General features: G+C 39.5%; 1 protein-coding gene and 1 pseudogene across 5 annotated transcripts in view; both read right to left on the bottom strand.

The window, feature by feature from the left end:
• Window positions 1–23467, bottom strand: part of ATAD2 (ATPase family AAA domain containing 2) — an 81485-nt gene that overhangs the window by 20885 nt on the left and 37133 nt on the right. For 4 of the 5 annotated variants that reach the window (XM_070392030.1, XM_070392029.1, XM_070392028.1 and 1 more), the window contains exons 14-20: window positions 8575–8734; window positions 6874–6960; window positions 6612–6651; window positions 5939–6253; window positions 5329–5461; window positions 4499–4685; window positions 3537–3722 (exon numbers count right to left, since the gene is read on the bottom strand). In XM_070392030.1, coding sequence (XP_070248131.1) covers window positions 3537–3722; window positions 4499–4685; window positions 5329–5461; window positions 5939–6253; window positions 6612–6651; window positions 6874–6960; window positions 8575–8734 — 1108 coding nt within the window. Of the gene's footprint in view, window positions 1–3536; window positions 3723–4498; window positions 4686–5328; window positions 5462–5938; window positions 6254–6611; window positions 6652–6869; window positions 6961–8574; window positions 8735–23467 lie in introns of all 5 variants that reach the window. The other variant, XM_070392031.1, reaches the window with a different exon arrangement.
• LOC138993413 (unconventional prefoldin RPB5 interactor 1 pseudogene) lies at window positions 10336–11959 on the bottom strand (annotated as a pseudogene).

Genomic DNA, 23467 nt, shown 5'->3' with positions numbered 1-23467 from the left:
AACAATTTTAATGACAATCTAAGTTATTTAATAAATAAACAATTTTTAAAAGCAAATCTTTTATATATGCCACATTTATGAATAAACCAGGCATATAACAGATTAAGAATTAAAAAAATGGGATCTTCTTTAAAACTCGATTCTGGTAACTGACATGGTAATATTTTACTTAAAAGGGTTTTGTTGAAATCAATTCACTTTCACAGTCAAAGTGAGATATGAGAGAGGTTCAAGAAGAAAACAACCCTGGCCTGTGTTGCTCAATGGTTAGACATATGTTCCCACACTGAAGGAGTATGGGTTCAATTCTCAGTCAAGGGCATGTAACTGGGTTGCAGGTTCCATGCCAACCCCAGTTGGGGTGTGTGGAGGCAACCAATCGATGTGTGTCTCTCACATCAATGTTTCTCTCTCTCTCTGTCTCTCTCCCTCTCCCTCCCTCCTCCTCCTCCCTCTGGAAAAAAAAAATATCTTCAGGTAAAGATTAAAATACTAAATAAATAAATCAATGAATAGGCATAAGCTTCGATAGTAATTTGGTACTATCAAAAATGCTCAATGGCCCTGGCCAGTGTGGCTCAATTGATTGGAGCATCGTACCATGCACCGAAGTGTCACAGGTTCAGTTCCCGGCTGGGGCATGTACAGGAGGTAGCTGATCGATGTTTTTCTGTCTCTCCCTTTCTCTCTCTCTAAAATCAATAGAAACATATCCTCGGGGGAGGATTTTAAAAAAGTGTTCAATGTGCATACTCTTTAAGCTACAGTTATTTCACTTTTAGAAACGAATGCTAGAAACCACATAGTAATGCTTATACAAATTAAAACCCAAGAATGCAAAATAAACATATAAATAAAACTCAAGAATGTTCACTGTAGCAGTTCAGTAGAGAAGAACTCTAGAAAACAACCAAATACATAATCACAAGGATTTGGATAAATAAATTATGGTACATTAAGACAATGGGAAAAGCCATGTTACTCTTAAAAGGAATATGACATATACTGAAGATTATATAAAACATATAAAGCATGCATCATATATATAATTCCCTTCATGGAAGAGAAAATAATCTATAATGTAATCTTACTATACATATACACATATACATACATCAACCTGCCTAAGAAGCACATATACCAAATAGGTATCAATGTTATCTTTGATAAGAAAGCTTTTATCATTTTATTCATTCTGAAGCATTTGGAATTTTTATAAGTTATTTTAATAAAAATAACTTTCTTGAAACCAAGATGGCGGCATAGGTAAACAACGGAAATTGCTGCCTCGCACAACCACTTCAAAAATACAACTAAAAGACAGAACGGACATCATCCAGAACCACAGGAAGGCTGGCTGAGTGGAAATTCTACAACTAGAAGGAAAGAGAAAAGCATACCAAGACTCAGAGGAGGTGCGGTGCGGAAGTAAAATACAAAGTTGTGGAGGTGCATGCGGAGAGGGCTGGCGGCTGAGGACAAGATTGTCTTTTTCAATCGGGAGGGAGTCTCAAGCTCTGAGCTCCAGTTCTGGGCGAGTCTCTGGGGACCCAGACTCATACGGGAGAAACGGGACTGTCTGGCATTGGTCGGAACTCAAGGGCAGCTTTCTCTCGGAGGCGCTCGCAGCGATTGCGGGGGGGGGGGGGGGGGGGGCCTCTGAGGGCAGGACTGAGAGCAGCCATACTGCTCGCTCCGCCCACCTTGTTGATCCCCTGGGACCCCACCCTGCCCAAGCCATGCATGGAGGCTTTTGCATATGAAAGGCCCGGCCCTTTGTAATCTGAAAATTACTTAACAAACTGCAGCTGGCCCAAGGCCCCAGGGCAACTTGCACTGCTTTACAGCTGGCCTCTGCTGGGTAGCCTTAGGCAGAGGCTAGATTAGCACCTTCTTAGATCCAAGAGCCAGTGTACCCAGTGGTCAGAGTGGGACCATCCAATTACAACTCCTCAGATCCATAAAGGACACACTCAGGGGGCAGACTCAGTGAGCACCAAAGCCCCACTGAAGCAAGTCTTGCCCCATAAGGGTGTCTTCAGCACAGAAGTTCTCCCACCGTAGACACAGCTGATTCTCACAGCCAATTGGCCTGGAGGTCAATTCCTCCCAGTGTTACCTACAACAATCAAGGCTTAACTACAACAAGACTGTGCACAAAGCCCACAACGGGGTGCACCAAGAGTGTCTACCTCAGGTAATTGGGGAGGCTAAGCCACTGGGCCCTATAGGACACTTAGCACAGAAAGCCACTCTATCGACACAGCGAAGAATAAAAAATGCCGAGACAAACAAACAGGACACAAATGACAGAAATGGAGGAAAGCAAACTACTGGATAGAGAGTTCAAAAACCACACTTTTAAGGTTTTTCAAGAATTTTCTAGAAACCACCGATAAACTTAATGAGACCCTCAAGAAATCTAGTGAGACCCTCGATGTTGTGATAAAGGACCAACTAGAAATTAAGCATACACTGACTGAAATATAGAATATTATACAGACTCCCAACAGCAGACCAGAGGATCGCAAGAATCAAGTCAACGATTTGAAATACGAAGAAGCAAAAAACACCCAACCGGAAAAGCAAAATGAAAAAAGAATCCAAAAATACGAAGATAGTGTAAGGAGCCTCTGGGACAGCTTCAAGTGTACCAACATCAGAATTATAGGGGTGCCAGAAGATGAGAGAGAGCAAGATATTGAAAACCTATTTGAAGAAATAATGACAGAAAACTTCCCCTACCTGGTGAAAGAAATAGACTTACAAGTCCAGGAAGCGCAGAGCACCCCAAACAAAAGGAATCCAAAGAGGATCACACCAAGACACATCATAATTAAAATGCCAAGAGCACAAGACAAAGAGAGAATCTTAAAAGCAGCAAGAGAAAGAGACTCAGTTACCTACAAGGGAGTACCCATACGACTGTCAGCTGATTTCTCAACAGAAACTTTGCAGGCCAGAAGGGAGTGGCAAGAAATATTCAAAGTGATGAATACCAAGAACCTACAACCAAGATTACTTTATCCAGCAAAGCTAGCATTCAGAATTGAAAGTCAGATAAAGAGCTTCACAGATAAGGAAAAGCTAAAGGGGTTCATCAGCACTAAACCAGTATTATATGAAATGCTGAAAGGTATCTTTTAAGAAGAGGAAGAAGAAGAAGATACAAATTATGAACAACAAATACACATCCATCAACAAGTGAATCTAAAAATCAAGTGAATAAATAATCTGATGATCAGAATAAACTAGTGATTATAATAGAATCAGGGGCATAGAAAGGGAGTGGACTGACTATTCTTGCGGGGGAAAGGGGTGTGGGGGATTCGGGAAGAGACTGGACAAAAATCGTGCACCTATGAATGAGGACAGTGGTGTGGGGGGTGAGGGCGGAGGGTGGGAGGGGAACCGGGTGGAGGGGAGCTATGGGGGAAAAAAGAGGAACAACTGTAATAATCTGAACAATAAAGATTTAATTAAAAAAAATAATAAAAATAACTTTTAAGTATAATAAATTTTCCCACACAAATTACCTCTTCTGGTAAAGCAGAATGGGGTTTGTCAGAAGTTGCAAGTAGTAAAACTGGAGCAAATGAAGGAATATTCTGTAATAATGTGGTAAAAGTGGCTTTGAGTGTTGGTCCAACTATTTCCCACCACAAGTGGATATGAGGAATATACACTATACTTGGTGCTGTTCTCTTAGCTTCACGAATCATCTAGTAGAGAGAAAAAGATTTACATTCAGTTAGAGAATCAGCACATCAGTAATGCTAGCTTTTAATGCTTAGTTTGGAACAATGTTTAACTTCCCAGAATTATCATATAAATCCATCAAAATTTTTAAATAGGGGGGTGGGTGGAGGTGGAAGGGGGCATAGAGGAGATAAAGGGTGATAGGAAAAAATAAAATAAAACAAAAAACCCTCACTAAATAACTAAAATGCTTCCCTCAATACTTTTTATAAATGTTTTGTCTCATTATTAGAAAACATAACTGTTTCAAGCAATTAGAAAACAACTCAAGATATATAGAAGACTTTTCTACTGTAACCAAGGTTAAATATAAAAATATAAGTGTAAAACAACTTTTCATTAATTTTTTTTTATATAAATAGCAAAAACAGAAGCAGCAAAATATCTGAGTACTTACAACATAGCAGTCACTCTTTCAAGTACAATTCTCACAACAGCCATACAAGGTAAATACTATTATCTCCATTTTGTAAATGAGGAAAATGAGGCAGAGATCTAACAACTCTCTTAAGGTCACTTAGATATTAAGTGGTGAAAATGGGATTTAAACCCATACTCTTTAATGACCAAGAAATTTATGCTTTAGTTTTATTTTTTTTTAATCCTAGAGTTACAAATCAGTAAACAAAGAAAAGTACCACAAAAAAAATAAAAAATAAAAATAAAAATGAGGCAATTCTACATTTTGTCTCTGGAAGTTTCCTTTGTCTTATAGCTTATCTAGGCAACAATGAATTACCTGGGCACATGTTTCTTCAGGAGATGTAGTACTGATTCCAAAAAGAACAGGAATGTCTAATGTATACACTGCAAATTTTTCCAAAGCATGGATGACAGCTGGTGCCAAATGAGAACCTTGCCCAAATCCTGGTTCTCCCACTATCAATATTCTTGGTCGAAAAGACATAGGTTGATAACAAGCATTTCTGAAAGAAATGAGTAATAAGCTATGTTTTAGAAAAATATAAAGTTTAAATTTTTCTCCCAAACTACCAACTATGAACTTAAAATAGTCAAAAATGTTTAATGTTTCATTGGGCAATCATATCAGCATGATTCACATGGTTTTTGGAAATAACTTCCACAAATTTTTAAGAGTCTCATGCTCTACCGACTGAGCTAGCCGGGCGTGGTCCACAAATTTTTAAGAATACATATGCAGCTTGGCCAGTATGTCTCCATGGCTGAACGTCTACCTATGAACCAGGAGAGCACATGTCCAGGTTGTGGGCTCAATCCCCAGTGGGGTAGGGGGAAGTGGGGGAGATGCAGGCGGCAGCTCATCAATGATTCTATCCATCTCCCCCTCTCCCTTCCTCTCTGAAATCGAATATACACACACACACACACACACACACACACACACACATATATATATTTTAAAAAAGAATACATATGCAGTGATATTTCTACTATAGTGACAATAGCAAGAACAATTTTTTTGATATTTTAATTTAAAAAAGAAAGATTAGTTGTCTTTTTTTTATCTTTCAACAACTATCTCATTTAGTTTTAGGGAATTTACACATACACACACACACACACAATTCATTTGCAAGGGAAATGTACCTATTCAAATGAAGAAAATTAAAATTTTCTTTTGCTTTATTAAAAGAATTTTGAGGAAGCCCATTTTCACATACTGATGGAACATCATCATCACTGTATACCAAGTCACTTTCTAGCAGAGGACAAGAAATATCTATAAACAAACAAAAAATTGTACATTAGTAACTTTTCTGGATTGCAAAGCAAATTTTTATGCAGTGCTTCAGTTAGCAAATCAGTGTAAATCAATGACATTTTTTAGAGAATCAAAAATATTGTGTAGATATGAATAACAAGTACAGTTAAGTCCTCATTTAACAGTCAATAGGTTCTGTGACTTTAAGCAAAACCATGTATAAAAAACAATTTTACCATAAGCTAATTGATATAAACAAGAGTTAAGTTCCTATAGCATCTCATCATTGCTATAATGAAATGATGTTAAATGAATCAATGTTATTTGAGGACCTGCTGTAAATATAAAAATGCATTCCAAACTTAAAATATCCAAGCAAAGCACGACCAAGTTCCTTTCAAGATGTTGTGTATAAAGAAACATTTCTGAGATGTATAAAACATTTAGCTTTATGATTATGAAAATTAACTTTAAATAATTGATCAAATTTCATACCGGAGTCTGGTGCTTTATTTGTTCTGATTTCCGCATGTGGAAATACTCTCTGAAGGGCTTCTAAGATCTGGTGAACAGTGCTTTGCAGGAGTGGTTTCACAATGGTGGACAGTGCCTGCCCAGGTGATGTCACAGCTCTTTGGGAGGCTGGTATCATCTTTTGCATAGCTACCTCAAAATCTTTAGCTGAGATAGTAATTGAAGAGAGATCCAACTGTAGTTTCTCACTAGTGTTATAGATCTGTGGGTAGCGTCGACGCAGAGCACATAAAGCAGCTTCAGAGCATATTGACTTAATATCTGCACCACAGTATCCTACCCAAGGCAAAAAAAGAGGAAAAAAAGGAATAGTAAACTACCATCCTATTAGCATGACTATGGTTAAAATTAAAAATCACCCTAACAACACAGTAGCAAAATATTTAGGAGTAAGAAGGCTAATATGGTGGTGATAACCATCAACAAATCAACTTTTGTGAGTGAAATAGGCAAATACTAATATAGCATAGAGGTCAAGAGCAACAGTTTTAAAATCACAGACAAGTTTCAAATTCCAGTTTGTCATTTTCTAGATGTGAGCTCTTTGGAGAATCATGTAAGCTCTGTCAGCCATTTCTACATTTGTAAAATGGGAATAATGTTACCTACTTTATAGGACTGATGTGAGAATTACCTGAAATATATGTAGAATGCTCAACAGGATGACTAGAAAACTGTAAACAGCAAAAGATACCTATTATTACCTACTTTGCTCTCAAAATCCCCAACAGCTAATTTGTCAAATATCTCTATTTCATATCCGAACTTTGTAGGAAGGGAATGGTAGAGATAAGAAACAAATATAACTTTGTATTTCTTTAACTATAACATTTCAAGACTATATATCTTTGAAATGCATGTATTCCTTTTAATGCTTAAAAGCAATGTTTACCAACACAGTTTTCTGCTAGTTCTTCTAGAAATATGTCCAGTGGTTTAGGATTCCAATCCCTGGTGTGAATCTTCAGAATTTCTTTTCGAGCCTACAAATAAAAACATTTTTTTTTACATCTATTATAAAGTAAGTGCTATTCAGATTAGAATAATTTCAATTTAAAATACTTTTAATTATCTAAAATGTTAAAGATATCGCCCTAACCGGTTTGGCTCAGTGGATAGAGCGTCAGCCTGCGGACTCAAGGGTCCCAGGTTCGATTCCGGTCAAGGGCATGTACCTTGGTTGCGGGCATATCCCTAGTAGGGAGTGTGCAGGAGGCAGCTGATTGATGTTTTTCTCTCACCCATGTTTCTAACTCTCTCTCTCTCTCCCTTCCTCTCTGTAAAAAAATCAATAAAATATATTTTTAAAAAATTTTAAAAAATGTTAAAAATATCAATCTATACTAATACAAGGGTAATATGCTAATTAGACCAGATAGACCTGACGTCCTTCTGGACAAAGCCATGGTGGTGGGGGCCAAGGCACAGGCAGTTAGGGGTGATCAGGCCGGCAGGGGAGAGCGGTCAGGGGCGATCAGGCAGGCAGGCAGAGGTGGTTACGGGTAATCAGGCAGAGGGGTTAGGGGTGATCAGGCAGGCAGGCAGAGGGGTTGGGGAGATCAGGCAGGCAGGCAGAGGGGTTAGGGGCAAATTAGGCAGGCAGGCAGGTGAGCAGTTAGGAGCCAGTGGTCCCGGATTGCAAGAGGGATGTCTGATGCAGTCGGACATCCCCCGAGGAGTCCCGGATTGGAGAGGGTGTAGGCCGGGCTGAGGGACCCCCACCCCATGCACAAATTTTGTGCACCGGGCCTCTAGTACCTAAATAAAAATATAAAATAGTAAAAAAAATAAGTATTCATACAAGTTTAAGAACTTTATATTAAACACATTTACATTTATAGCACTCAAGTTCCATTCATATAAAAGTGAATGAGAGAAAGTAAATAACTATTGCTCATTCTGGTACATATTAAGAACTGTTAGCCTGGCCAACCTGGCTCAGTGGTTGAGCGTTGACCTAGGAACCAGGAAGTCATGGTTCGATTCCCGGTCAGGGCACATGCCTGGGTTGTAGGCTCGATCCCCAGTGGGGGGTGTGCAGGAGGGGCCGATCCATGATTCTCTCTCATCATTGATGTGTCTCTCCCCCTCTCCCTTCCTCTCTGAAATCAATAATATATATATATATATATATATATATATATATATATATATATGAACTGTTTTTAAGAGTGCTGACAGCTCTACCATATTTTCTGCTTGGTTCTCAAAAGATTAAGTGGTTTTAAAATAACATGGTGATACCCATGAAAACGCCAAGGCTAATACATTGGCTAAGGACTGACTGTCCATTTGCCATATGTTCTGAAGCAAAACAAAATTGTATGATTAAATTCAAAGACTGTGTTCAAATTGAAAGAATTTTAAGAGTATTTTTAAGGAGGCATTATTTTAAAAAAGAAATAAATTATCTGACATTTTCTTTAAATAGAGCAATACCCCCTAAAAATATATACATACATATTTGGGTGTTAATCATAGAACTTTGCTTCAGAACATACAAAACTCAACCTTCAAATTTTCACTGTACCAAGACTTGTTCATGATAAGGGTGACATATTTTGTCAAAATTTGAGTGATGTTACTTAAATTCTTACATCTTTATCAGGTAAGCTGAAAAGAAATTCTCTGTCAAAGCGACCAGGTCTTCGTAAAGCAGGATCAATAGAATCCAATCTGTTGGTAGCACCAATGACCACAATTTCTCCTCTGCTGTCCAATCCATCCATAAGAGCTAGCAGGGTGGAAACAATCGAACTAAATTTAAAAATAAGAGAGAAGAGATTAATCGATTGGATGTGGAATATATCACTTCTTTTGGTAAGAGGTTAATACATTAAACATGAACGAATTTTCTTAAGAGTATCGCACTACTTTCAATAGATTTTAAAAAATGTCTGTAAAACAGCATACTAAATAATATGTACAGATTAAAATAAATAGAAGACATAGATGGTTTTTAGAATGTCATGAATGGATCCTGAAAGTCATTTCATAAAACATCATTTTTCAAAGGTACTTGAATTCGCAAACACATAAAAAAATACTAGTAAGTACCACATAAACAGTATCTAAAATTATAAAATGTTCCATTGCATACAGATTATCAAAGAACACCAAAATAAAATAGAATACATGTAAAGCATAGAATTTTAATTACTTTAAATATTTTATTGTGGAGATCAGTAAAATAATTTCCACATCTTCATCACCTAGTTTCAACTAACAATATTCCTTTTATATGTCTTTACCTGATAGCTTTAAAAACCAAAACCTCAGATAATTTAATATAAATATTTCATGTATGCATTTCTAAGATAAGGAGTTTAAACACTCCCATGATACTATGACATCAATGCAAATGACAGTAATTCCTTAATATGACCTAATACTAGTACCAAATCACCCCTGATTTACTCATTTGTTCAATAAGATCCATACTCTGCACTTGGTCATACAACCCTCAAATCCATACCAGTTCTGATCACATTCCCTTCCCTTTTTTTTCCTTCCTCCATGCCATTTATTTGTTGAAGAAACTAGGTCATTTGTCTTAAAGAATATTTTTCCCACATTGTGAACAGAGTTGATAGCTTCCTGATGGGGTCAACATAACTTGTCTTTTATCATTTATGTATCCTATAAACTTGAGTTAGATCTAGAAGCTTAATAGATGCAGGTTAAAGTACTTGGAATAGCACATTTCATAAGGAATATACCATGTGTTTCCTACTGTATAACTCAGGAGGTACATAATACTAGTTTCTCATTTAAGATCAGTGGGTTGGTTGTTTTTTTTTTCAAGTTTCATAAAATTTTTACTTAAAAAAAAAAGTTTTACAACATCCCATTCTTCCGACCAAGAAACCTGCCCACAGGCCACCGGGAGCTTCTGCTGAGAGGACAGCGGCAGTCCCGGGGTTAAAGGGCACCTCGCTGCAGAACCCACCAGAAGGTTTCTTAAAGGGCCTTCCAAAGGCCGAAGCAGGAAAGGCTGCTGGGTCTGAATCTTACGTTTCTGCTACATGGTCCATACGGTGTGCACATCACAGCTGGCACGGAAGTGCCTGCGTTTAGTTCGAAACACCAACCATGCCCAGGAACATCCTCTCTGAGAAGCGATCCGAGAGCTGCGGCATCAGAGGCAGCAGCGGTGTCACCGGTGTCAAGAGGACAACGAGCAAGCGGACTGGGAAGTCCTGGGCTCACTCGGATCCTCATCTCCACCGACGAATAGGAGAATCTGCTTCCAAATTAACACAGGACACTTCCTTCCACTCTCTGAGGAACCTCAGCGATACGTACTCTAGACGATGCAGCACGAGGTTGCAGGGCGCAAGCGCCCACTGCCTGGCAGCCTAGGTCCTCTGCTGCAGCCTAGATCTCTGCTGTGGCCTGGCGGTTTTGAACTTGGACACCCGCTTGGTGACCTCCGACCCTTCTGACGGGACTTCTCTCCGCTCAGGGATCCTGGGCAGCACAGGGTGAACCGCGGCCGGGTGCGGGGCGAGGCAGGGCGACGACTCTCTATTACAGTTCCAGAAAAAGACTGGAGCGTCCCAGCGTCGCGGGCAAGGGCATCTCTGGAAGCTGCTCCTGCTCCTCCTCCAAAATGCTCTAGCCGGCGGCGTCGCCGCCCACGGGCTCCTCGCAGCTGACGCTCCTCGCAGTCCACGGTGCTGCCCTCGCTGGTGTCGCTGCACACGCTGTTCTCGCGGCTGAGCGACTTCAGGATGGACTTCCGAGGGACTTACGCCCCGCCCCGTTCACCAGGTCCATGAAGACCTGTAGATATCCGCAGGGGTCCTGATCGTGGGCAGCTCCGGGGCCGGGTGGCCACCACAGCTGTTCTCTTGCTTCTGTTTGGCTTCTTCCTTCTTCTCACTGAATTTTAAGGTGGTATTTTCCCCAGTATTGATTCGAACCCGCTTGGGTTTGACGGTGTGAGAAAAGTATATGGCTGGTACAGAGCTGGCCCCTGGCCCAAGAGCATCGTCGTCGTCGTCACCATCCTCAGCCTCATCACTGAGGGGGCAACGAGAGCCGTTCAAAGCGCAGCTCGGCCTGCGGAGGAGCTCCGCAACAGTGTCGTCTGCGGGCCGACAGCTGGGAGCCGCGGCCTCGGCCGCTGCATACGTCCCGTTCACGTGTCTGTTCACACGTGTGCTGGCGTCTTCCTTCTCCTCTTCGGAAAACGCTGTGTCTTCTCCGTTTGCAGTCACAATGGGAGGCTGACTCTCAAGTTCGCCCAGCAGCACCTCCTGTTGCTCCAGTTCTTCCAGCCGAGCCCACAGCTCCTGGTCCGAGAGCAGATCCTTGGATTCAACATTTGCAAAATCCGCTTTAAAACTATCTGAAATTTTGGGTTTGGAGTGAGGTTTATGAGCAATTCGGTGTTTTGCTTTAAACTTGAAGTCACTTTTAATCTCTTATGTCAACAATATCACCTGCAACATCACTCATTTTCTGCAAATTCAACTCTGGATACAAAATTTGTCATCACTTTTTAAAAATCATCTATTGTTTTTCTTACATGTCCTTTCAGGTGCTCGACTAAGCCCACGGCCTGCTTTGCGGAACACTTGACAAACCAATTGTCCCCCAGTAAAACAGTGACTTCATTAGTATGGACAAGTTTTCCTGGCATGAAGGCAAACGGGCCAAATGGTACCATGATGCTGTAGGACAGCTTGTCCGGCAGGGTGCCGAGCCGCTCCTGCAGGGCACTGTAGTCGTCCTCCACCTGCTGCCAGTGCTGGATCCTCTCTCGGCAGCAGGTGGCCACCTTTTCCTGCTCCTGGCGGAGCCGCGCTACCTCTGGGGCCCGCAGCGGGGCCGGGCGAGGTGGCGGCGAGGAGCTCGGAGTCCATGGCGGCGCCCGGGGCCTCAGTGAGGCGAACGAGTCCTAAACAAGTGTTTATGGAGGCAGCGTGGCGGCTGCCTGGCGCCCACGTGCTCGCCCGCCCGCTGCTCACTGCGCATGCCGCTGCCACCCGGAGCTGCAGGCTGCCTGGGGAGGGCCGCGCGGTGCTGTCCGGGCCGGGAGGAGCGAGCGAACGTCCAGAGGAGACGACTCTCCAGTGGGTTGGGCTTTTAAGTGATGTGTTGTCAGCTTACTCTACTCATCATAAATTTCACTATGAACCTTTATACCTTACTGTTTAGCAGCCACTGGTAATTACTTACTGTTTAGATCAGTATTTCTCAACCTTGGCACAACTGACATTTTGGGTCAGAGAATTCTTTGTGGTGGAGAGCTGTCCTGTGCATTCTAGGATGCAGTAGCATTCTTGGTCTTCACCCACTAGATGCCAAGCGCTCCCCTCCCCACACCACTGGTGTGAAAATCAAAATTGTCTGCAGACATTTGTCCTCAGGGGGGGGGGCAAAGTCACTCCCAGCTGAAAACTACAGGTAGAGATTCACTTTTACATAAAGGGTTGCAAAATGCTGATTTTTCTAACTCAATAATTTCCTTTGCTTTTATTAACTGCGATTTTCCTATAAAGAACAACATTAATTCATCTACTATGAAATTATCCTGATTCATGGCCTGAATCATAGTTGTAGAACAGGAAAAAGAAATGCTTAATTCATTCTCTTTATCCAATTTTCAGAGTAATGAGTCACTGTCTTAGCAACCTCAGAATACCCAATTAGTTTTAAAAAAGATCATTATAAACTGACTTTTTAATGTACTCAATGCATTTCAATCTATTATAGTAATTATTATTTTTGATGTTCAAATCGTCCCATCTTTGTCCAATGAAAACTTCTTCAAAATTGACTACTATTTCATTCCGATATGAACCTAATAGTCTTCGATTGCTTCCTTACTTCCAGGCATGACGAGATGTTGCAGGCTTGTCTTGCTTATTTCCTGCCTCCGTTCTGCAATCTATCATCTCTCCTAAGAGTGCTAGTATTTAGAGCCCATAATCTGGGTGCTAGGGGTACAACTGCTACTGAATTGTGGTTGCTTGGAGACCTTTTTAGTGTCCAGAGCTAGTAATTATTTTTTTCTTTAAAAAAATTCATCATGAAATTATAATGATATATATTTTTAAAACTTAACCAAGGAAGTAAAAGACTTATACTTGGAAAACTATAGAACACTGAAAAAAGAGATAGAAGATATAAACAAGTGGAAGAATATACTGTGTTTATGGGATGATAGAATTAACATAAATAACATGCCCATCCTACCCAAAGCATTCTATAGATTCAGTGCAGTCCCTATTAAAATACCAATGGCATACTTCATAGATCTAGGACAAATACTCCAAAAATTTATATGGAACCAAAAAAGACCCTGGAGAGCTGCAGCAATCTTGAGAAAGAAGAACAAACTTGGAGGGATCACAATACTGGATAGCAAGCTATACTACAAAGCCACTTTAATCAAAACAGCCTGGTACTTGCACAAGAACAGGCATATAGATCAATGAAACAGAAAAGCGGACCCAGAAATTGACCCAAGCCATTATGCTCAATTAATATTTGACAAAGGAGGCAAGAACATACAATGGAGTAAAAATAGTCTCTTCAATAAATGGTGCTGGGATAATTGGACAGGTACATGCAAAAAATGAAACTAGACCACCAACTTACACCATACACAAGAATAACCTGGATAAAAGACTTAAATATAAGTTGTGAAACTGTAAAAATCCTAGAAGAAAATGTAGGCAGCAAAATATCAGACATTAGGAGAGAGAGTTTGCAGCCAGGAAAGGCAGAGGAATCCTGGAGAAAGCGGACTGAAAGTTGGAGACTGCGGCTGAAATCTCTCCTGGAGCGCCGGCTCAGCTGCGGAGACTGCGCCATCTTGAGTGGCTGTTTTCTGGAAACGTATACTGTACACCCAAAGACCTGGCATCCAGAGATCGGCTGCTAACCCGGAGACACCGGATCTGGGACAGCGCGACTACGTGGAATCCTGCTTCTCACGGAAAGATCCAAGCAACAGCAGCCTCCTGATCACCACACCCCCTGTCTGAGGATCAGCAGCTGCGTGTGAAGCCTCCCCCCACCAGCCAGAAGAGCCACCACAGCTGTGAACAGCATCCACCAGAGGAGCTGCTGCCAACTGAGGAGCAGCTGCTACCACAACCGCCCGAGGAGCAACCACAGCCCGAGGAGCCACTGCCACCCAGGGAGCAGCCAATAAATGACTCAACATCTAGATATGTTGGTGAGATCAAACATGGGTAGACAAAGAAACCCCCAAAGGAAAGAAAAGGAGGCCTCGCCCAGAAAAGCAGCTAAGTGATACAGAGGCATGCAACATGACAGGAAAAGAATTCAGATTAAGGGTCCTAGAGTGCATAAACCAGTTGGAGGAAAAAATCAACAACTTATGCAAGAAGCAAGAAGAAACAGATGAAAAAAATCAATACCTTATGTAAGAATCAAAAAGAAATGGATGAAAAAAATCAATAACTTAGGTAAGAACCAAGAAGAAATGAAGAGCGATATAGCTGCAATAAAAAACACCATTGAGCCGAAACCAGTATGGCTCAGTGGATAGAGCTTCGGCCTGCAGACTGAAAGGTCCCAGGTTCGGTTCCGGTCAAGGGCATGTACCTGGGTTGCGGGCACATCCCTAGTAGGGAGTGTGCAGGAGGCAGCTGATCGATGTTTCTCTCTCATCAATGTTTCTAACTCTCTATCTCTCTCCCTTCCTCTCTGTAAAAAATCAATAAAATATATTTTAAAAAAAACAAACAAACAACAAAAAAAACACCATTGAAAGTTTCAACAGTAGACTAGGAGAAGTAGAGGATCAAATTAGTGAATTAGAAGACAAGGAAGCAAAACACACCCAAACTGAACTGCAATTGGAGAAAAAAATTAAAAGACAGGAGGAGAGCCTAACGGAGCTTTGGGACAACATGAAACGAAACAACATACGAATAATAGGGGTGCCAGAAGAACAGAAAGAGGAACAAGGATTAGAAAACCTATTCGAAGAAATAATATCTGAAAACTTCCCTGAGGTAGGGAAGAAAAAAGTCACACAAGGACAGAGAGTCCCAAACAAGGTGAACCCGAAAAGACCCACACCAAGACACATCATAATTACCATGGCAAATGTTCAGGACAAAGAGAGAATCTCACAGACTGCAAGAGAGAGATGGAAAGTTACATACAAGGGATCTCCCATTAGATTATCAAATGATTTCTCAACAGAAACACATCAGGCCAGAAAAGAATGGATAGAAATTTGCAAAGTGATGCAAAGCAAAGGACTGAATCCAAGAATACTCTATCCAGCAAGGCTATCATTCAAAATTGAAGGGGAAATAAGAAGCTTTACAGACAAAAAAAGGCTAAGGGAGTTTATCACCACCAAGCCAGCAATGCAAGAAATGCTAAAGGGACTGGTGTAAAAAGAAGAAATAAAAAGCTCAGAAAGAAAACAGTCACACAAAAAAAGAAATGGCTATAAACAAGTACCTTTCAATAATAACTTTAAACGTAAACGGACTAAATGCTCCAACCAAAAGACATCGAGTGGCTGAATGGATAATAAAACATGACCCATATATTTGCTGTCTACAAGAGACCCACCTCAGAAGAAGGGACTCACACAGACTGAAAGTGAAGGGATGGAAAAATATCTTTCAGGCAAATGGAAATGAAAAGAAAGCTGGGGTAGCAATACTTATATCAGACAAAATAGACCTCAAAGTGAAGGCCATAACAAGAGGTAAGGCCACTTCATAATACTAAAGGGATCAATACAACAAGAAGATATAACCCTGATAAACATATATGCACCTAATGCAGGAGCACCCAAATACATAAAAAAAACTCCTGGAAGATATCAAAGGAGAGATCGACAACAATACAATCATAGTAGGGGTCCACTGACATCAATGGATAAATCCTCTAGACAAACAATCAGCAAACAAACAGCAATCCTAAATGACTCACTAGATCAGATGGACTTAATTGACATCTTCAGAACACTTCACCCCAAAGTCACGGAATATACATTCTACTCAAGTGCTCATAGGACATATTAAAAAATAGACCACATATTGGGTCACAAACAAAGTCTCCCCAAATTCAAGAAGATTGAAATCATACCAAGCATCTTCTCAGACCACGATGGCATAATATTAGAAATAAACTACAATAAAAACAACCCAAAATACGCAAACACTTGGAAGCTGAATAGCATGTTATTAAATATTGATTGGGTTACCAATGAGATCAAAGAAGAAATTAAAAACATTCTGGAAACTGACAATGAAAACACAACAATCCAAAACCTATGGGACACAATGAAAGCAGTCCTGAGAGGGAAGTTTATAGCTCTACAGGCCTATCTCAAAAAAACAAGAAAAAATGATAGTAAATCATCTAACTCTACATCTCAAAGAATTAGAAAGAGAGCAACAAGAAAACCCCAGAGTGAGCAGATGGAAGGCAATAATAAAGATTAGAGAAGAAATAAATGACATAGAGACCAAAAAAAAAAAAATACAGAAAATCAATGAAACCAAGAGCTGGTTCTTTGAAAGGATAAACAAGATTGACAAACCTCTAGCCAGGCTCACCAAGAAGCAAAGAGAGAGGACCCAAATAAACAAAATCAGAAATGATAGAGGCGAAATAACAACAGACCCCACAGAAATACAAATGATTGTTAAACAATACTACGGACAACTCTACTCCAACAAACTAGACAACCTGGAGGAAATGGACAAATTCCTAGAAAAATACAACATTCCAAAACTCAATCAGGAAGAATCTAAAAATCTCAATAGGCCAATAACTATGGAAGAAATTGAAGCAGTCATCAAAAAGCTCCCAGCAAACAAAAGCCCAGGACCAGATGTCTTCACAGGAGAGTTTTAGTAAACATTCAAGGAAGAACTAAAACCTATCCTCCTCAGACTACTACAGAAAATTCAAGAGGAAGGAACACTTCCAAGCTCATTCTATGAAGCCAGCATCACCCTAATACCAAAACCAGGTAAAGACATCACAATGAAAGAGAATTACAGGCCAATATCCCTCATGAACATAGATGCCAAAATCCTCAACAAAATCTTAGCAAATCGGATCCAACAGTACATCAGAAGGATCATACACCATGACCAAGTAGGATTTATCCCAGAGATGCAAGGATGGTACAACATCCGTAAATCAATAAATGTGATACATCACATAAACAAATTGAAAGAAAAAAACCACATGGTCATATCAATTGATGCAGAAAAAGCATTTGACAAAATCCAACACCCATTTTTGATAAAAAGTCTCAGCAAGGTGGGAATAGAAGGATCATATGTCAACATAATAAAAGCCATATATGACAAACCCACAGCCAACATCATACTCAATGGACAAAAACTAACACCATTTCCCTTAAGAACAGGAACAAGACAGGGATGCCCACTCTCACTCCGTTCAACATAGCAATGGAAGTATTAGCCATTGCAATTAGACAAGAAGAAGAAATAAAAGGCATCCAAATTGGAAAAGAGGAAGTAAAACTGTCCTTATTTGCAGATGACATGATATTATACATACAAAACCCTAAAGTCTCCATCAAAAAACTATTAGACTTAATACATGAATTTGGCAATGTAGCAGGATACAAAATTAACCCCAGGAAATCTAAGGCATTTCTATACACCAATAGTGAACTTTCAGAAAAAGAGACTAAAGAAACAATCCCATTTACCATCGCACCAAAAAAATTAAGATACCTAGGAATAAACTTAACTAAAGAGGTAAAAGACCTCTACTCAGAAAACTACAGGACGTTGAAAAAAGAGATAGAGGAAGACATAAACAGATGAAGAACATACCATGTTCTTGGATTGGTAGAATCAACATCATCAAAATGTCCATACTACCCAAAGCAATCTATAAATCAACGCACTTCCCATTAAAATACCAACGGCATATTTCACAGATCTAGAACGAACTCTCCAAAAATTCATCTGGAATAAAAAAAGACCCCGAATAGCTGCCGCGATCCTGAGAAAGAATGAAGTAGGTGGGATCTCAATACCAGATATCAAGCTGTATTACAAAGCCACTGTTCTCAAAACTGCCTGGTACTGGCACAAGAACAGACATATAGATCAATGGAATAGAATAGAAAGCCCAGAAATCGGCCCGAACCAATATGCTCAATTAATATTTGACAAAGGAGGCAAGAACATACAATGGAGTCAAAATAGTCTCTTCAATAAATGGTGTTGGGAAAATTGGACAGATACATGCAAGAAAATGAAACTAGACCACCAACTTACACCATACACAAAAATAAACTCAAAATGGATAAAGGACTTAAATACATGATGGGAAACCATAAAAATTCTAGAAGAATCCAAAGGCAACAAAATCTCAGACATATGCCGAAGCAATTTCTTCAATGATACAGCTCCTAGGGCACTTGAAACTAAAGAGTAAATGAACAAATGGGACTTCATCAAAATAAAAAGCTTCTGCACAGCAAAAGAAACCATCAACAAAACAACAAGAAAGCCCACTGCGTGGGAAAACATATTTGCCAATGTCATATCTGATAAGGGCCTAATCTCTAAAATTTATAGGGAACCCATACAACTTACCAAAAGGAAGATAAACAATCCAATCAAAAAATGGGCAAAGGATCTAAACAGACACCTTTCAAAAGAGGACATTCAGAAAGCCAAGAGACATATGAAAACATGCTCAAAGTCACTAATCATCCGAGAGGTGCAAATCAAAACAACAATGAGGTACCATCTCACACCTGTTAGAATGGCTATCATCAACAAATCAACAAACGACAAGTGCTGGAGAGGATGTGGAGAAAAAGGAACACTCGTGCACTGCTGGTGGGAATGCAGACTGGTGCAGCCACTATGGAAGACAGTATGGAGTTTCCTCAAAAAACTAAAAATGGAACTCCCATTTGACCCTGTGATCCCACTTCTAGGAATATATCCCAAGAAACCAGAAACACCAATCAGAAAGGATCTATGCACCCATATGTTCATAGCAGCACAATTCACCATAGCTAAGATCTGGAAACAGCCTAAGTGCCCATCAGTAGATGAATGGATTAGAAAATTGTGGTACATCTACACGATGGAATACTATGCTGTTGTAAAAAAGAAGGAACTCTTACCATTTGCAACAGCATGGATGGAACTGGACAGCATTATGCTAAGTGAAATAAGCCAGTCAATGAAGGAAAAATAGCACATGATCTCACTCATTCATGGATAATAAAGACCATTATAAACTTATGAACAAAAATAGATACAGAGGCAGAGCTGCCTCAAACAGACTGTCAAACTGCAGCTGAATGGCCGGGGAGGGTAGGGGCACAGAAAGGCGCGGGGGGGGGGGGGGTCGGGGGGGGGCAAGAGATCAACCAAAGGACTTATATGCATGCATACAAGCATAACCAATGGACATAAGACACTGGGGGGTAGGGGAGGCCAGGGGATTGTCAAGGGCGGGGAAAAAAGGAGACATATGTAATACCCTTTGTAATACTTTAAGCAATAAAAAAGAAAAAAGAAAAAAAAAATCAGACATCAGCCTGGCTGGTGTGGTTCAGTGGTTAAGCATTGACCTATGAACTAGGTCATGGTTCAATTCTCAGTCAGGGTACATGCCCAGGGTGCAGGCTCAATCCCCAGTAGGGGGCATGCAGGAGGCAGCCGATCAGTGATTCTCTCTCATTATTGATGTTTCTAACTCTCCCTCCCTCTCCCTTCCTCTCTGAAATCAAGAAAAATATAATTTTAAAAAATTGGGCTTTCTTCCTTCCCCCTTGTTTTCCCCCACAGGCACATGTCCCCTAACCTCTAAGGGACCTCATGATATGCTTGCTATGGTCAATAAATTCTTGTTTGCTTTTCTAAAAAAACACAAAATTTAAAAAATATATATCAGACATCTCACATAGCAGAATTTTCACTGATACAACACCTAGGGCAAGAGAAACAAAGGAAAAAGTAAACAAATGGGACTACATCAAATTAACACTACGGTGTCGGGCGAATTTCCCGCCAAAATATAAGATGGCGCGGGCAATTATTTAGGTTTCCCGCGCAAAATCAGAGTTAGTTTAAAATGCCTATATCTTTTGAAGTATGGGTTCGATTGAAATGAAATTTTCGGTTTCTTGTGTAAAAAATGAAAATTTATTCAATCACAGACATTTTTTTATCTATTCAGTACATAAATAATTCGATATATATAAACTAAATACGAAAAATCCAAAAAATACTTATTACCTAAAAATATACACATATTTTTAAAGTTTAAAATAAAATTTTCATAATAAATCAAAACAAATAGAAATTAATAGTTTTTTAGCGTATGATATTTTTCAAAACACGCCCCTTTATGTAGAGGTATATTGCAAAATTTGCACATGTAGCGTGTCTCACTGCGCAATTTATGAACGGAACATACGCGACACCTTCTCAAAATGTTTTTCTTTTTTCCACTTCCGACAATTGCCTGTAACGTATGCTTTCTCATGTCCATCGATAGCCTGCATGGTGGATCAGATGTAGGTGGTTTAGCCCGCATTCCAGAAGTAGACGGTACTGGTTGAAGGTCTGGAACAATGTCCATGTCCTCTGGAATATCATCCGTCAACCAGTGGATAGCTGTTTGTTTCAAAAACATTTTAAAACCCATTTTTCTTTGCCTCACTGATTTGTAAACTGCATAAGAATTAAATAATGCGCAATTTATCATATACATTGCCAACCTTTTTGTCCATTTGACCGTCCTCCGCAATATCGAATAATATGAAAGGTATTGGTCGGCCCGGTCAACACCTTTCATATGTTTATTGTAGTCAATGAGTGCATTCGGTTTGACAATTTTCTTTTTTGATGTTCTGTCAATATTCTGACTTTCTTCCATCTCCGCAGAATGAATTGAAGAAATCAGGTATACAGGCTTTTTTGATTGCCACACTTGTAACAATATATCATTTTTCCTTATAAATTTTGTTTCACCTTTTTTCAAAGAAATTGTTTGAAAATCTTTAGGTATACCTCGATTTTTCCGGATTGTTCCACATATTCTGAATTTGTTTTTCATAAGTGCTTCACAATTTGCGACGCTATTATAATAATTGTCCATATATATATGGTACCACGAATCAGTGTATGGAGACACTACTGTTTGTATCGTTTCCAATAATCGCTTTCCTTCGCCGCAATAAATTTCCATGTTACAGATATATCCTGTATCACTTTCGCACAACAAACGAACCAATATTCCATATTTAACGATCTTGCCAGCATTATATACCCTAAAGAATAATCTTCCCCTCCAAGGTACGATCCCTTCATCTAGTGATAATTGCTGATGAGGTTTGTAAATATTTATAAATTTAGGCACAAAATAATCTAGTACTGGTCTCACTTTGCAAAGTCTATCTGATTCATTTACGATATCCGCATTATTATTGAAGTGCCAAGCTTTCCATATCTGTCGGAACCTGTCTCTCGTCATCGTTTTACCAAAATATGGCGTCTCCGTCCATGGCTCCGTGGTCCAATAGTCATCTCTTCTATCTTTGCGCACCTGTCCCATGAGAACAATTAACCCTAAAAACTTCTTCATCTCTTGAGGGGTTATATCTTTCCACTTTAGGCTTTTTTTTGAAAGTTTGAAATTATTCCTATTTTGATTATAATACCTGTTTGACTCCTCTACAAGAAATTCAAAAAAATCATCTCCGATAAATAATTTCACGGAGCCTTGTCTGCTTAGGAATGACAAGACAGATGTGAAGAAAGGTGTTTGGATAGAGATTAATGCGAATCATGTTGTCAGGGTGGTGTCTTATGATATATACATTTTTTCTGGGTCTTATTTTTCCTTCTCTTCTGAGATAGTTTTCACTCCTTTATTTCCTATCTCATATACCGCTGTTTTCTCTTTCTAAAAAAAAAAAAAAAAAATCCCCCCTCCCCCACCTTAGCTATTACCACTCCTTTTCCCTGATACTTGATTCATTATCAGCTTTTTTTGCTTCTTCATAGAAGCATGGTTTTTCCTTTCTCAGGAAAGCTTTCAGAACTGAGCCCTAAAATGAGTACTAGTGCTAACAGAATTGTCAGTACAAACATCTAAATTTTCATGCAATCCAAAAACTCATTTTCATAAATACCTGGCATGTTATTAAGCTTTTATTACTTTGGAAATATACTATAAAGGCAAATTGTCTACTTGATCCTAACCGATAGTGAATATATCCCCTTCTAGAGAGAAGTTCATTGGACCAATGATCAACTCTTGGTCGGTCTTCAAGATATTTAGCTTAAGATCAGCCCTTCAAGTCTGGGTCTCTGTTGTGAGACATGATATTTCTGCATCTTGATAGGAGAGGGTTTGACACCTGTTTTTTTCCCCCTGAACTGTCAGGACTAATATGATAATGGAACTGGTTCAGCTGGTGATGGGACTGGCTTTTATTATTTTTCTTAGGCTTCTAGCCTTCATGATACAGAAATAGATCTACTGGGCTAAACGTTAATAGCACAAAGTTATTTCATATTTATTCATTTGAACAATTAAAAAATCCAAATCTATCAAAAGGAAATGCTGGGAATCTTCCTATTAAATAAAAAGTAGTGTTGGAAGTAAGCAAAAAAAAAAAAAAAAAAATAATTTCACGGCATCTTCTATATTATTTATAACAGCATCTGTGTTTAATCCTTGATGCCCTAAAAAATCTTCTAAGACCGGTGGATTATCAACATGCGACCATTCTTCTCTCCCGCCTTCTATATCTGACTCTGAGTCAGAGCTGGAGCTCGAAATTCTTCGTCGCCTCAATGTCCTGGGACGCACCATTACTTCATCATCACTAGAATCTTCATCACTTGTACTCGCATTTTCAAGATCGCTATCACAAGAATAATTGGACAACTTGTCTGCACAAAACTCATCATCACTATAGTCTGAATGCTGCGACATTCTAGGTTAAAGCAAATAAAAATAATACTAACTGAAAATAGCGGTACTCCGATAGATATCTGATATAAAAAAATAATTATTATGCGAACACTTTGCGGAACGATTTTATTTTATTTGGTTAAAAAATTCTATATGAATGTCTTTATCACAATATATTTAAATATTTAAACACGTAATAATATTCACAAAACTCAAAACTAAAGACGTCCGGACACAAGAAGTATTTCTCAATAACTATTCTCTTTGCATGGTGAGATATCCAGGGATATCGGTTATAAAATGAGAAAACAATACATTGGTACCCTAACGGTATTGTACTCGACCAGCGCCATAAAGTGTTCTCTACTTACAAGGGATTTTTATGATACCTATTACCCCAATGGGTATGAAACGGTTCGCATACGCAGGTAGGTATCTTTGTGAACGGCAAACAAACAAATATTTGGTAATACGCAGTTACAATCGGCCCGAGTTTACACGTTTCCCGCACTCCACCGCAAATCTATATGAACCGAGTTA

This window comes from Myotis yumanensis, unplaced genomic scaffold (genome assembly GCF_028538775.1).
Source record: "Myotis yumanensis isolate MYYU_CA2020_CCGP unplaced genomic scaffold, mMyoYum1.0.hap1 SCAF_15, whole genome shotgun sequence".
Lineage (NCBI taxonomy): Eukaryota > Metazoa > Chordata > Mammalia > Chiroptera > Vespertilionidae > Myotis > Myotis yumanensis.
Note: the sequence above shows the minus strand (reverse complement) of the source record. Positions and strands in the feature narration are given on the sequence as shown.